The sequence below is a fragment of the Xenopus laevis genome, chromosome 2L (assembly GCF_017654675.1).
Source record: "Xenopus laevis strain J_2021 chromosome 2L, Xenopus_laevis_v10.1, whole genome shotgun sequence".
Lineage (NCBI taxonomy): Eukaryota > Metazoa > Chordata > Amphibia > Anura > Pipidae > Xenopus > Xenopus laevis.
Genome location: NC_054373.1, coordinates 108985241 through 108999265, shown reverse-complemented (window position 1 = coordinate 108999265; position 14025 = coordinate 108985241). Strand labels below are relative to the sequence as shown.

The following is a 14025-nucleotide window of genomic DNA, read 5'->3' as shown; positions in this document are numbered from 1 at the left end:
GAAAACTTTCATATAGGGTAGGATCTGAATAATCAATTAATTCATGTAAATTGATAATAATAAAATATATTATTTCAAAGTAGTTTGGAATTGTTTTCAGCTGCACTTAACTGAAATATCCAGCAAACACAAGGATGCACCAAATCCAGCACTTTTTGCAGTGCTCATCTTTATCACACACATAATGTAAAGCAACTTTAAGGAGCTGCACAAATGAAAGCATTTAATATCTGAACATGCAAATTATGGTATTCAGGGAAAACATTTGTGGAATATTCTGTATTTGCCTGAATTCAATAATGACAGATTGAATGCATTCCTAAGAAAAAAACACTATACAAAACATTCCCCCCCCCCAATCAGAAAGTACTGAATCATAGAGCTTCCCTTGAATTAGAAGGGGTCTCAGGCAGATTTTGGCCAAATACTATATATGCTAATCCCTATAAACTAGTGCCTAGTCTTTTAAGATTCAGGACCTATAGGCACCCAATATTCATTTTACAAACCCTCTCTTATAATGGCACTTAACTGGAAACACTACGGCAAGTCTGGGCATTTCTAGGCATTGCCACAAGGGCAGATGACCAAATATTTGTCCACATATAGGGGATTCATTTGCTGTCTACTGTGACACCATTTCCTGTTTAAGAGAATCATGCAAGGTAAACCTCAAAACTGGAATCTACCATGAGAGCATGCAGAAAAGCTGTTGTGAAGTAGAGAAGAAAAACCCATCGCATTTTATGTGACGAAAGACTGAATCTGAAAAGATATTATGTCTGGTAAGGGCATACAAAATATTTTCATGCAAGGTAAACTGATCAATGATTTAAATAATGTCTGTTTTGTGCAGCTACTGGAAATGTTGATCTGATTCCTCTGGATTTTTAGATTAGATAACCTTGTCACACAATTAAGATTCTGTGTATTTATACACCAAGGCACATAGATGCAATACAATATTTGTTTAATGCCAGGGGGTAGGTGTTTGCTTTGTAAAATTGTATTTAATATATATTTGCACTGCAATTTCCATCAGTCTTATACTTTATATATATATATATATATATATATATATATATATATATATATATATATACACACAAACAAGTATTTGTATATATATATATATACAAACAAGGGAAAGTTGTGCTCACCACTAATTTTTAAAACCATTAGGCGGGGGTGCAATGAGGGTGTGACCACAAAATACATATAGTCAAATACAAGAGTCCTCTGCACTCAACCCATTATCAATATATTTAAGACAGCGACATTTTGTGCATACTGCTACTGAAAAATGCCTTACCCTTTAAACAACACAGGGATTGTTTGTCCATATATTGCAATATATTTATATAAATATATATATATATATATATATATATATATATATATATATGTAAATAAATAGAAATATATATATATATACTTAATGACATTTTTATTATGAGGGGTGATTCTTGATCAAATTTTTACTTTTATTTACTGTATAATTTTGCCATTTCTCCCGCTTTGTAAATAAAACAAAAGCTGTGCTGAGAAATTTAGCTGCTATGAAGAAAATTCTGGGGCAGATTTACATAGGGTCGAATATCGAGGGTTAATTAACCCTCGATATTCGACTGACGAATGTAAATCCTTCGACTTCAAATATCGAAGTCGAACGATTTAGCGCATTTCCTACGATCGAACGATCAAAGGAATAATCCTTCGAATCGAACAAAAGGATTTTCCTTCGATCAGAAAATTGTTAGTAAGCCTATGGGGACCTTCCCAATAGGCTGACATTGGCCTCGGTAGGATTTAGGTGGCGAAGTAGGGGGTCGAAGTATTTTTTAAAGAGACAGTACTTCGACTATCGAATGGTCGAATAGTCGAATGATTTTTAGTTTGAATCGTTCGATTCGAAGTCGTAGTCGAAGGTCGAAGTAGCCTATTTGATGGTCGAAGTAGCCAAATTCGACCATTCGAAATTCTAAGTATTTTTTCTTCTATTCTTTCACTCGTAAATGGGCCCCTCTGTGTAATCAATTGTTTTGTGTTATTATAAGATAGTTTTGATTATTCTCTTACTACTAATTAGTAGTAAGCACAGTAAGAAATGTAATATCAGCATAACTAATTATTGCAAAAGCCACCTATAAATATCACATGACTAGCATTTCTAGCTAGACTAGCTGTTTCTTTAACATTTTATGATACACACGCCAATTTGTTGACTCGTTCTTGCATTTACTCTTACAAACCTGTATTCCTTTTACATGGTTTTCACCTTTGATTTACTAATTAATATATATTAATATATATACATACATATATAAATCTGCACATAAATGCATATTAAATAAGAACTTCAGTTTATTTAAGTGGAATATTTGGCAGAGAAGTCTATTCATTCTATTCAGGCAACTTTATTTTTGTTTAGAATATGCAGGTCTCTGATACAAGAAAACTTTCATATAGGGTAGGATCTGAATAATCAATTAATTCATGTAAATTGATAATAATAAAATATATTATTTCAAAGTAGTTTGGAATTGTTTTCAGCTGCACTTAACTGAAATATCCAGCAAACACAAGGATGCACCAAATCCAGCACTTTTTGCAGTGCTCATCTTTATCACACACATAATGTAAAGCAACTTTAAGGAGCTGCACAAATGAAAGCATTTAATATCTGAACATGCAAATTATGGTATTCAGGGAAAACATTTGTGGAATATTCTGTATTTGCCTGAATTCAATAATGACAGATTGAATGCATTCCTAAGAAAAAAACACTATACAAAACATCCCCCCCCCCCAATCAGAAAGTACTGAATCATAGAGCTTCCCTTGAATTAGAAGGGGTCTCAGGCAGATTTTGGCCAAATACTATATATGCTAATCCCTATAAACTAGTGCCTAGTCTTTTAAGATTCAGGACCTATAGGCACCCAATATTCATTTTACAAACCCTCTCTTATAATGGCACTTAACTGGAAACACTATGGCAAGTCTGGGCATTTCTAGGCATTGCCACATGGGCAGATGACCAAATATTTGTCCACATATAGGGGGTTATTTATTAAAGTCTGAATGCCAAAAACTCAAATATTTTTAGTTTTTTTTAAACTATAAAATCCAAATTTTTAGTGGAAAAAAACCTTGAATTTTTCGAGATGTATTAAACCCAGAGGATGTTGTATATAAGTCAATGGGAGAGGTCCCTATCCTATTCGGAATTTTCTTTGGTCGGCACTAGAATATCTGACTATTTTGGGCTTTTCGGAGAAAAATCCGAAAAATTCTGACTTTTCAGGAAATAGTCTCAAAAAAATAGAAGTTTTTCATGTTTGTCCCCGATCCGATAAAATCGTGGTTTTTTAAATAATAATTAAGGTCCAATCGTGGATTCTAGTTTGGTCTGACCTTTTTTCATTAAAATAGTCAGATAAATTTGGCCTTTGATAAATAAGGCCCATAGAGGGTCAGATTTCAAATTCATGTGTTTTTTAAAACTCCCATAAATTCAAAATTCAATCAATCGAAATGTGTTAATAAAATCAGATTTTCTCAGTTCAGACTAATTGAATCGACTCGAAAACTCGAATCAAATTAAAAAAACTTGATTCATGAAGGAAGTCTGCAAACATCACCAAATTGATCCCTGGACCTCTCCCATTGACTTATACAGTTATTCGGCAGGTTTTAGGTGGCAAATAGTCAAATTTGAGTTCTTAAAGGGCCAGAGTATGATAAAATGCGTAATTTTTATTAGAATTAAAACTCAAATCGAATTTGGATAATTCAGAATTCGAATTTGAGAGTTTTGACCAAAAAAATTTAGAAAATTTGAATTTTCACTTCGACCCATAATAAATCTGCCCCATGGTGTTATAGGGGCACCCAAAGCAAATTTAAAACAATATGTTAAAGTTTAAGTATAAGTAGAATTCATTTTGGGTTATATTTGACATATAAACTGCTCTGTTATTCACAGAAAATTCCAGTTTACTATGATATTGAGCAGTACAATTTTAAACGTGTAGTTAAAATTTTGTAGTACACCATATATATATATATATATATATTTTATTATTGCCAACTGTTGTATTAAAATTCCAGAAGGTGTGAGTGTTTCAATAGGTGTGTATAGGTATGTTTATATATGTGTACAAGGGTTCATTTGGAGAGGATGAACCTTTTTTTCTACCCAGTTTAACAATGTATACAGTTTTTCTACTGAATTGTGCCACTTGGTAGTTGCCTACTTTTGTTCTCTTTTAAACCCAAAGGCTTTTCTTTGGGAATTATAATGGACTGTACAAAAAGCACATTAAAACAGAGTTATTTGCCATTGTTTTTAATACCACCCAAATGTCACACATTATATTTATATTAACAGACTGCTCTTTTGTATACAGTACTGACATTTAAAGGAAATGTGTATAAATAAATTACATTAGCATTGTTTTTATTTTTTTGCTATTTCATGTCGAAGCATGCATGCCATTAGAGGTGCCACTAGGAATCTTGTGTATGGCCTTTGTTATTTCACTGACTATAAACATCGTACACTGCGTGGTCAAAAATAAGAAAGGTAAGGTTCATACTTTAACTGCTTCTTTGGATTTTGTGATTTGTACTATAAAATATGCAAGTAATTCTCATTAATGACTAGCAATGAAAGTTTTTTCCATAGACCAAAGATCCTCATAATTTACTTTGCATTGGGACAGTTATCTTACCAACACATTATTGGGCTTGATCCTTTTAGATTGAGGTGATTTTGCAGGGCTCGGAGGATTAAACAAAATACTTGGATACCTACATCTGGACCAGTGGTTCCAGCTGAATAAACCTGTACTAACTAGAGGTCTAATATACAGAATAATATTATTATTACATAGTATGTCACATCTCCTTTTAATAGCGTAAATGTAGAGAGGTTTTTGTGAGATTTGGCCAGATGAACTTATAACAAACTTGTGTAGAATCTAATAAAAGCTGTAAATGAGCAGAATTTTCATAATGTAAAATCCTTCATTAGACAGTTATTACAGTGCACATTTCTACAGACCTGCATGAAGGAGGTTTATAATTGCCACAAAAGAAAGGCCGCAAAAAAAGATTTGGAATAAATGATGCTGTGACCTGAATAAGAATTAGAATAGACCATCACAGATGCACTAATCTGCCAATGAACTGTTTCAAACCATTGGGAGTTTATTATTATTATTCAACTATCGATTGATAAATTCTCCATTGAACAAAAAAAAAAATATATAAGTGATGCCAGAAAATATTAGTAAGTATGGACCTTTCTCATGTTTTCTGATGTAATGTACTATGAACATGTAATCTAAATGATAATAAATATGTATGTAGTGTTATGTAGAAAGTCTCATCATGTGCTCTGAGAAGTTGGAGTTGCTGAAAAAGTGTACTAGTCAGTTGGAACCTTAAAAGTTGTGGGTACACTCGGATGTACAGGGCACCCCTGTGGATTCCGGTGTTCACCGACGCCCCTTTTGGGGACCTAGGGTTTCTGCTGCGGAATCTACAAAGAGCAGTGTGTAATAAAGAAGGAATCTAACTCAAAAAGTCAGGCAGGAGTCAAAAACCATGAATTCAAACACAGAATAACGCTTAGGCTGGATCTAAAAACAGAAGACAGCTTGGGCGCTGACTAAATGGCAAATGGGCTCTTTAAGGGGAACCTTGGCGCCAAAATAAAATAAATATATACAGATTCATGAGGAGACACCCTCTGTTTTTCATCCAATTTTTTTTCTGCCAGCAAAATTGCACAATCTACACTGAGAGGAGCAGCTCCATGTCAAGTGGATTTGAGGTTGCAACAACTGCACAACTGGTTTTCATTTCTTATCATTTTGTGATCGTGAAGCTGGAACCAGTATTTGAGAACACTTGGGAAAGGGCATTAACAGCCCAAAACATGTTGTGTCTGACAGTCTGCAATAAACACTAATCACAAGCAGGTAATCTGCATTTGAGTGCTCTCCTCCTTCTCATCTAATGTGGTTGCTTCGGATGTTCGGTACATCTATTTAAAGAGAATTGAAGCATTCACCACAAGTGGCAATATGATGTGCTCTTATTCATCTATTCTCTACAGAACTTGTATTGTGTGTTTCATCATTCATCTTGTGCATACCCTTATGTGTTTCTGATATTCCTTCTTGGCAAATCTGTACACATCTTTCAGAAGAGTAAAATGTTTTTTTAAAGGGATTCTGTCATGATTTTTATGGTGTTTTTATTCCTAAAATACACTGTTTACACTGCAAATAATTCACTCTACAATATACAATTTCATTCCTAATCCAACAAGTATATTTTAGTTGTAATATTGGTGTGTAAGCAGCCATCTCAGGTCATTTTGCCTGGTCATGTGCTTTCAGAAAAAAACAGCACTTATTGTTTCTCCTACTCAATGTAACTGAATCGGGTCGCAGTAGGACATGGATTTTTACTATTGAGTGCTTATATGTACCAGGAAGCTGTTATCTGGTTACCTTCTTTGGGTGATATCACTCCAACTCGAACTTGCAGTGCAGCAGTAAAGAGTGACTGAAGTTTAGCAGAGCAAGTTGCATGACTGGGGGCACAGAAGTGCAGAAGTCTGCTGAAGCAGCACTATTAACTTAGGCACTTTGGAAAAAACCCATGTTTTACTGTGATAGTATCCCATTAAGGATTATACATCATATCCATCTTTCATTATATCCTGTGACTATCCATTTCATACTTTATTATTGTTTATGAAGCTAATTTTCTGGTTCATATAAGCATATTGTGCTATGAATGAGAATTCTCTGCATTTAAGGAAAGATTAATGCATTCGGTATATACAGTTTGTGTCTACAGGTTAAACAGCTATTTAGGTATCCACTTCAAGGTACTGCAATTTAAAGAGGAACTCTGGTTTCCAAACCAAAATTTGATAAAAAGACCAAACTCCTAATATACCCATCACAGTTACCTGCTTCTTCAACAAGTATGAATAAATGCCATTTTCTATGCTGAAATCCAGCTGTTGAAATCCTGGCAGGGAAGGAGGGACTAAACACTGATGTTACAAATTGTAGCAACTACTCCACAACTTACAGAGAGCATGCAGGAACTACATAACCCACAATGCATTGCACTGTGATGTTCCATTCCTTATTGAAATGACGTGTGCAGGGAATTGTGGGGTTTGGAGGATGCAGGCTGAGGACAGCTGGCTGCTGATACAAAGTAACAATAGTCAGCCAGCTCAACAAAGTAGTCAGACAGATCAGCAAAGTAGTCAGATATATCAGCAGAAGAGCAGGGGGCTAGGCTTAGGGAACTGTTTCAAACAATTAAAAATCATGAAAAGTTTGCATATTTTTAATTGATTTACTGTATATTGCAAAGTTGCTTGAAATTATGTTTACTTTTCAAAAAGCTCAAGTTATTTTTTCGTGGAGTTCCCCTTTAACAAGCATCTAGTCCTTTTTGTGGTGGTTATTTAAAAGCATCTCAGGCCAAATAAAGCTCTCCTACAGGGCTGCGTGATTATAACCCGAAAACAAGATTCAAAGATAATTTCAGGATCCTGAAACTGACATAATTTCTCATATTTATGTTTGTCTAGTGATTGCATTTATAATGACAAACCTTTAAATTGATTGGTAGCTCCTCAATCTTATATGCAAGCTCAATGTGATCTTATGTAAAAGGATTTTAATGTGAATTAAAATGTAACGTGGCTCTACATACGTACAAGAAAACTCTACAATTATGTAATGAGCTCTAAAAAAAAAGCTAAAAATATTTGGAGATTTGACCAGCAACTGCCCTGGGTGTGTTTTAAAGCCCATTGAAAAAAACTATTTTTATGTGGATCCACTTCCCTGGCTCTACTTATGCTGATCAGTTATCCCTAGACTACACTGATGAGCATCAATAAGGGTGAAAATGGTCTGTAGTTGGCATCGGATCAGCATCTGCCCTGGCTTTGCTTTATAACTCAGTGGTTATAACCCAGCTGGTCTATATGGTATTCCATGAAAATCAAATGTATTTCCTTCCCAGGTTTTTCCCTGCTTTTTATATAAATGATAATAGGGTGTTCTGACTTGAATTGTTTTTCATAAATATTGCACTGAATAATAAACAGGCTGATAAACTTAATTTAATCCTGCAAAATATGGGAGCTGCTGCGTTCCTGAGCTGCCAAAATTAATCCCAAATATTTATTTGAAAAATAAATTAATCAAATTAATAAATCAATTTTAAAAATTCATACAACCACTGTTTCACCTTAACAGATGTTAACAGATAACATTTAGGGAGTTATTCACAAAAACTCTATTTTTTCTGGTTGGGCATTTTGGGGCAGAAAGTTTAATTTTTCATGGATTAAAAAACTAATGATTCGGGAGTAAACTCCAAAAAATTGTTACAATTAGAGTTTTGCTTGATTGTATCGAGTTTTTTCCTGACCTGAATTTTTATACTTATTTTAATGATAAATAAGGTAAATTCGTTGATGGGAGTTTGGTCAAGCTTTGTTTAATAAAAAAAAATAGTAGTGGATTTTAGTAAATAACCCCCTTAAAGGAACTGTAACGTGAAAAAATAAAAGTGTTTTAACATAAGGAAAATATAATGCAGTGTTTCCCTGCACTGGTAAAACTGTTGTGTTTGCTTAAGAAACACTACTATTGTTCATATAAATAAGCTGCTGTGTAGCCATGGGGGCAGCCATTCAAAGGAGAAAAGGCTCAGGTTACACAGCAGATAGCAAATAAGCTCTGTCAGTCTAATGGTGTTATCTGTTATCCATTAGTTAACCTGTGCCATATAGCCGTTTTTCAATTTCTGCCATTGCTACACAGCAGCTTGTTTATATGAACTATAGTAGTGTTTCTGAAGCAAACAGATCAGTTTTACCAGTGCAGGGCAAAGCTACATGATATTTTCATTACTTTAAAGCACTTTCATTTTTTGGTGTTACTGTTCCTTTAATGGTCTTTCCTTTTTGGAACTGTATAAAATATGGGGTTGGCACAGTTTTGGCCTGTATTTTACAAACATTTGTTTTGAAAAACTTCCCTTGTTTTCTCCTTGTGGAATATCACTGTTTTTCTGTTTATTTCTTTTCTCTTTGTAAGTGGAAAAAGAATTTGAATATTTTTTTAAAAATTGAGTTTTTGGGAAAAGGCCTTAATGTCATTTGGAGCTTTCTGGATAACAGGTTTTTGGGTTGGTCTAAAATTTGCATGTCACTGTGAGGTAGTTGTTATCATTCCCTTGAAATAACAAAATAGTTTATAGTATAAATAGGGGATTGTAAACTATAAAAATGTATAGATTTTAGAAAATTTAAATTGCACTAAATTCTGGAGCACTGGGGTGCACTATATCACATTGTGAATTTATTATACAGTGTGTATGTTTATGTTTGTTTTCTTTTTTTTTTTTTATTATTTAAATGTTTGTGTTGTACTATGTAGGACCTAGGTGAAACGCGACTTCAATATGCTGTAATGGGTGTATAGCTGTGTTGACAATAAAAGTTTCTTGAATCTGAAGAACAGATCTCATGCAGCGATCCAGTAGATATCAATCTAAACAGAATATTGCACAGTCACCAAATTACCTAAAGTCACCCACTGCTGCTCATTTAACATCATTCAACAAAAATATTTGTCGTGTTTGTATTTGTCTATTTGTTGTTTATCAGGGTAAATGACAACTAAATCATATTTTATGTGCTTTTTTCACAGCTAAAAGGGATTTCTACTACAGTGAAGGCACCATAAAGTATGTTATTCATTTATCCTTTTTTTTTTTACTGCTGGAGGTATTGCAATTTTTGTTGCATTAAATGGGTATAGAAAATAGTGCAAAATCTATGTATTCATTCATGTATCACTGCAAGATTTGGATACTACCTTTAAAGTAAACTATATCTTCTGAATTAACACCTTATTCACCAGATAATTGACATCATAATAAGAGATCTTACTATATTGCCAGATATGTATGTATGTATGTTTGTATGTTTTGTAATACATACTGTGGATGAGCGAAGAGACAGTGAATGATCAGTTATATCTGTGAATATTGCCTTTTTCCAATTGCTAGAAGTTTGGTTCTGCTTATCCTTATACTCACATTAACATCTTAACTGCCAAATTAGAAATTACTGGGCCCCACAGCAAAATAATTGTAGGCCCCCATAAAATGTGGGTATCATGCAACGTATATGAGAATGAGGATGTCTGTGTGCAGTCCAGTATGATAGTAACAGACCTAACAAGCCAGAAAGGTCAGCACTCACAAGTGTTATGTAGAAACAATTAGGTCATTTTATTAGTGGAGACGTTTCAGTCAATAGCCATTCTCAATGTGAGAAAACATATATATCAGTCAGTTCTGCTGCCTTTTAAACAGTGTTTTGTGTGTTGCAGCTATGAACCAGAAAATATAGAATCCTACCCAATCTATGGCAACTTGAATCAACCAATGCTTGGTAAGTAATGTGTATTTATTTATTTTTGTTTTCATTTAGAATTAATGCAGTAGTACTTCTTTCCAATGCAATTGTTTACATAATATGTACAATAAAGTTCTGACAGTGTCTGTGAATCCTATACAGGAGCTAACTTGTTGCAACTTGGTTTGCCATTTAACCATATGAGGTTAACATTAGTTTCTAAGTCCAAGACCAGTTGACAGCTTATTGGCCCAACTGATACCTGGCAGGGGATCAACCAGCTATTGATATGGCAGGTTTGAAAATACCATCATGTAAGTATCAGGATACTGGTGTGGTCTTTTCCAGGCCAGTTTGCATAGGTCTGGCTGTTATGATCCAGTCGTTTATCAAAACAACTTGTTAAACCAAACTCTAATTGCCAGTTTAGTAGCCAAATAGGGCAATGATGTACTGCTGTGGTGAGAAATTGAAAGTGGCTGTATGTGAATTGGTCCAAGAAGACCACTTTCCACAGGGAAAAAAAGCCTACTCACAAAACAATCCTGCAGAGCTTTGCTAATTTTCAAATAAAAAGTTCTTCATTATTATAATTTTTTTTAAAAAATGCATCACAAAAGGAATTATGACTTCTGATCCATGTGATACATTCTAATGACATCTTGGCGCAGATTTATCAAGGGTCGAATTGAATTCGAGGGAATAAGTAATGTTGTGGATACTTCGACCATCAAATAGGATACTACGACTTCGACTCCAAGTAAAATCGTTCGTAAAAAAACTACGACTTCAATACTTCGCCAAATTAAACCTGCCGAAGTGCTATGTTAGCCTATGGGAACCTTCTAGAGCATTACGTTTTTGGAAGTCGAAGTAAAATCGTTCGATCGATCCCCGAGATCCTTCGGATCGAAGGATTTAATCGTTCGATCAAACGATTTTACTTTGACCGCAGGATACCCAAATTCGATGAAAAAAACTTTGACTTCGACATTCAAAGTATTTCAATTCGATGGTCGAATTTTGAAGTATTTTTAACTTCGAAATTCTACCCTTGATAAATCTGCCCCCTCATGTTTTTAATGACTGCTAAATGTGCATGCCTTTTATGCAGAAACTGCTGTTAACAGGCCTTTCAGCTCATTAGTTAAACAATGCTCACTATACTTGGTAACTGCTTTGTTTGGGACCAATACATGGGTTAGTGATTGGCCATAAAAGGTTGGTTCAAATAAAACCAGACATATTTTTTCCCTTTATTCTTTCTCCTTTATTTCCTTGTGATTATCATAGCAAGCAGGCAAGCACTGTTTTATTGTCATCTAGGCAAACTTTGCATCATCGCTATGTCTGGTTGCAGATCCCTCTGAAGGACTGGATATTCTGGTTTTCAAATCTACCAATAAAACCTTTATATCTTAGTGCAATCAGCAGTCTCACACTTGTAGCAGGTCTTCCTACATGTTCAAGCTCAGGTTCCATATTGGCACACCACCTGCATTTATCTTTAAATTTTTGCATAAAATCCTATATAAACAAACCTCTTCTCTAAAACATAATTAACCTGCTTGCCAAATAACTGCTAATTTGCTTACATGGTTCTGTAACCCTGTGCTTTCACAAGTAGTAGCACATTTCTAGGACCACTTCTGCGACTTATATGATCTACACCGAACCAACACAATAGGCGTAGAAAGGTTGAGTTTATTTAAATATAATTTTATGTTACTAAAAGTTATAACTGCTAATATAAATGCAGCCTCTTACAAAAATACAATTATTTAATACTTTGCTGTGTTGTACAGAACTATTAGATGACAGTTGCTATGAGCAGATGACAACTCCCCATTCAAGTAACAGAGAAGAAATTCCGGTGAGTCTTTTTAAAAACCCTGGGTATGGTAAATGTAGGACTGGCAGTTATTTTCATATATTTATTATAACAAGAATCAGGGCTCATTTCCTATGGATAGCATTGCACATCCGCTAATTGGCTAGATGGTACAGGGGTGCATGCTAGCGACATCCCTTGGGAGTATTTCCTAGGACTTGTGCTTTTTTGACTGATTTTAACCCACTGCTATCCAAACAGGGAAAAAATTAAATACTTTTTTTGTTAGATAAGACCATCAGAAGCAGAGGAGCAAATGTGCTATGCATCATTGGACCTAAGCCCTAAAAAGCCAAGGAAAAATCGAAAAAAGAAAACTAATCAGACTGATCTTCAAGGTTGTGTGGATGACGAAACACCAATGGAGAATGGAAATGTTTTATTTAAATCAAGCATATACCTCAACAGTGAACAACTAACAGCTGAAAGCAATGCTGAGGATGTAATTCATGATGACCCAAAGAGACTTTACCACATAATCCAGAAATCCAGAAACAATACACCTTCTGAAGGAACTTGAATGGTCTGAAAACATCTGGAATAACTGAAAAAAACTTTAGAGCGATATTATTTGCACCTTTAAATATGCAAACATTTATCAAAAGCAACTATGTATATTGAGCTTTTACAAGTTAAATTACAGTATATTTATGGAAAGGGGAATCTTGGCAATTATATGATTATTATTGAATCATTTAGTGTAATTATTGGACCACATTTTATCGTTTTTTTAAACAAATTTCCCCTTGGATTGTGTTTTACTTTTGTGTATTAAAGAGAAAACTAATTAAGTTTAGCACCAATATCAACATTTCATGAGAAGAGAGAATGTGTAAATCTGCAAACTGTATACATGTGCAATTTACTTTAGGCAGAACGTGCCCGGTATCACTTATTTAGAAGCCGTGCTACACTCATTCCCATCAGTTCAAGCTTTTCTCAGATTTAAAGGCGAAAGGAAGGGGAAAACATTGGAAGGTGCCAAACAGTTAGCAACCCAGTGAGTCAAACATATACATTTTCTGTGGTCATTAGAGCACGGTGCACCTCATCAGCAGCACTGTTCACCAATACCAGAATCAATATTATCTTGTGAGTTTGGCATGTAGAGAGAAAGGATATGGACAACAGATTTCCACACTAGATGTTCAAATCTAAAACCCTTGGTAATATTTTACACTAGTACAGGTATAGGATCCATTATCCAAAAAACCCTTATCCAGAAATCTCTGAAATTACAGAAAGGCCATATCCCATAGATACATTTTTAATCAAATAATTGAAACTTTTAAAAGCAATTTCCTTTTAATCTGTAATAATAAAACAGTACCTCACGCTTGATCCCAACGAAGATAAAATTAATCCTTGGAGGAAAAATAATCCTATTGGGTTTATTTTGTTTTAATGATTATTTAGTAGAATTAAGCTATGGTGTTCCAAATTACAGAAAGACGATTTAGCTGGAGAACCATAGGTCCTGTGCATTTAGGCTAACAGGTCCCATAACTGTACTATCATTACTGCTTTGTACAATTTACAGAGGGAAGTTAAATCAGCTCCTTAAAGGAGAAATCAACCCGTGGGGGAAAAAAAAAACCTACCCCCACCCCAGGTAGCCCTCCCTCCAGGGTAACTACCCCCCCATACTTAC

General features: G+C 34.5%; 1 protein-coding gene across 1 annotated transcript; it reads left to right on the top strand.

Annotated features, from left to right (window-relative positions):
* Positions 1-408: 408 nt before the first annotated feature.
* LOC108708364 (T-cell receptor-associated transmembrane adapter 1) lies at positions 409-13570 on the top strand. Its single transcript, XM_041582304.1, has 6 exons — positions 409-785; positions 4490-4588; positions 9771-9807; positions 10458-10519; positions 12289-12356; positions 12604-13570. Exons 1-6 carry the CDS (start codon positions 779-781, stop codon positions 12892-12894), a joined length of 564 nt encoding a protein of 187 aa, XP_041438238.1. The 5' UTR covers positions 409-778; the 3' UTR covers positions 12895-13570.
* Positions 13571-14025: the final 455 nt, after the last annotated feature.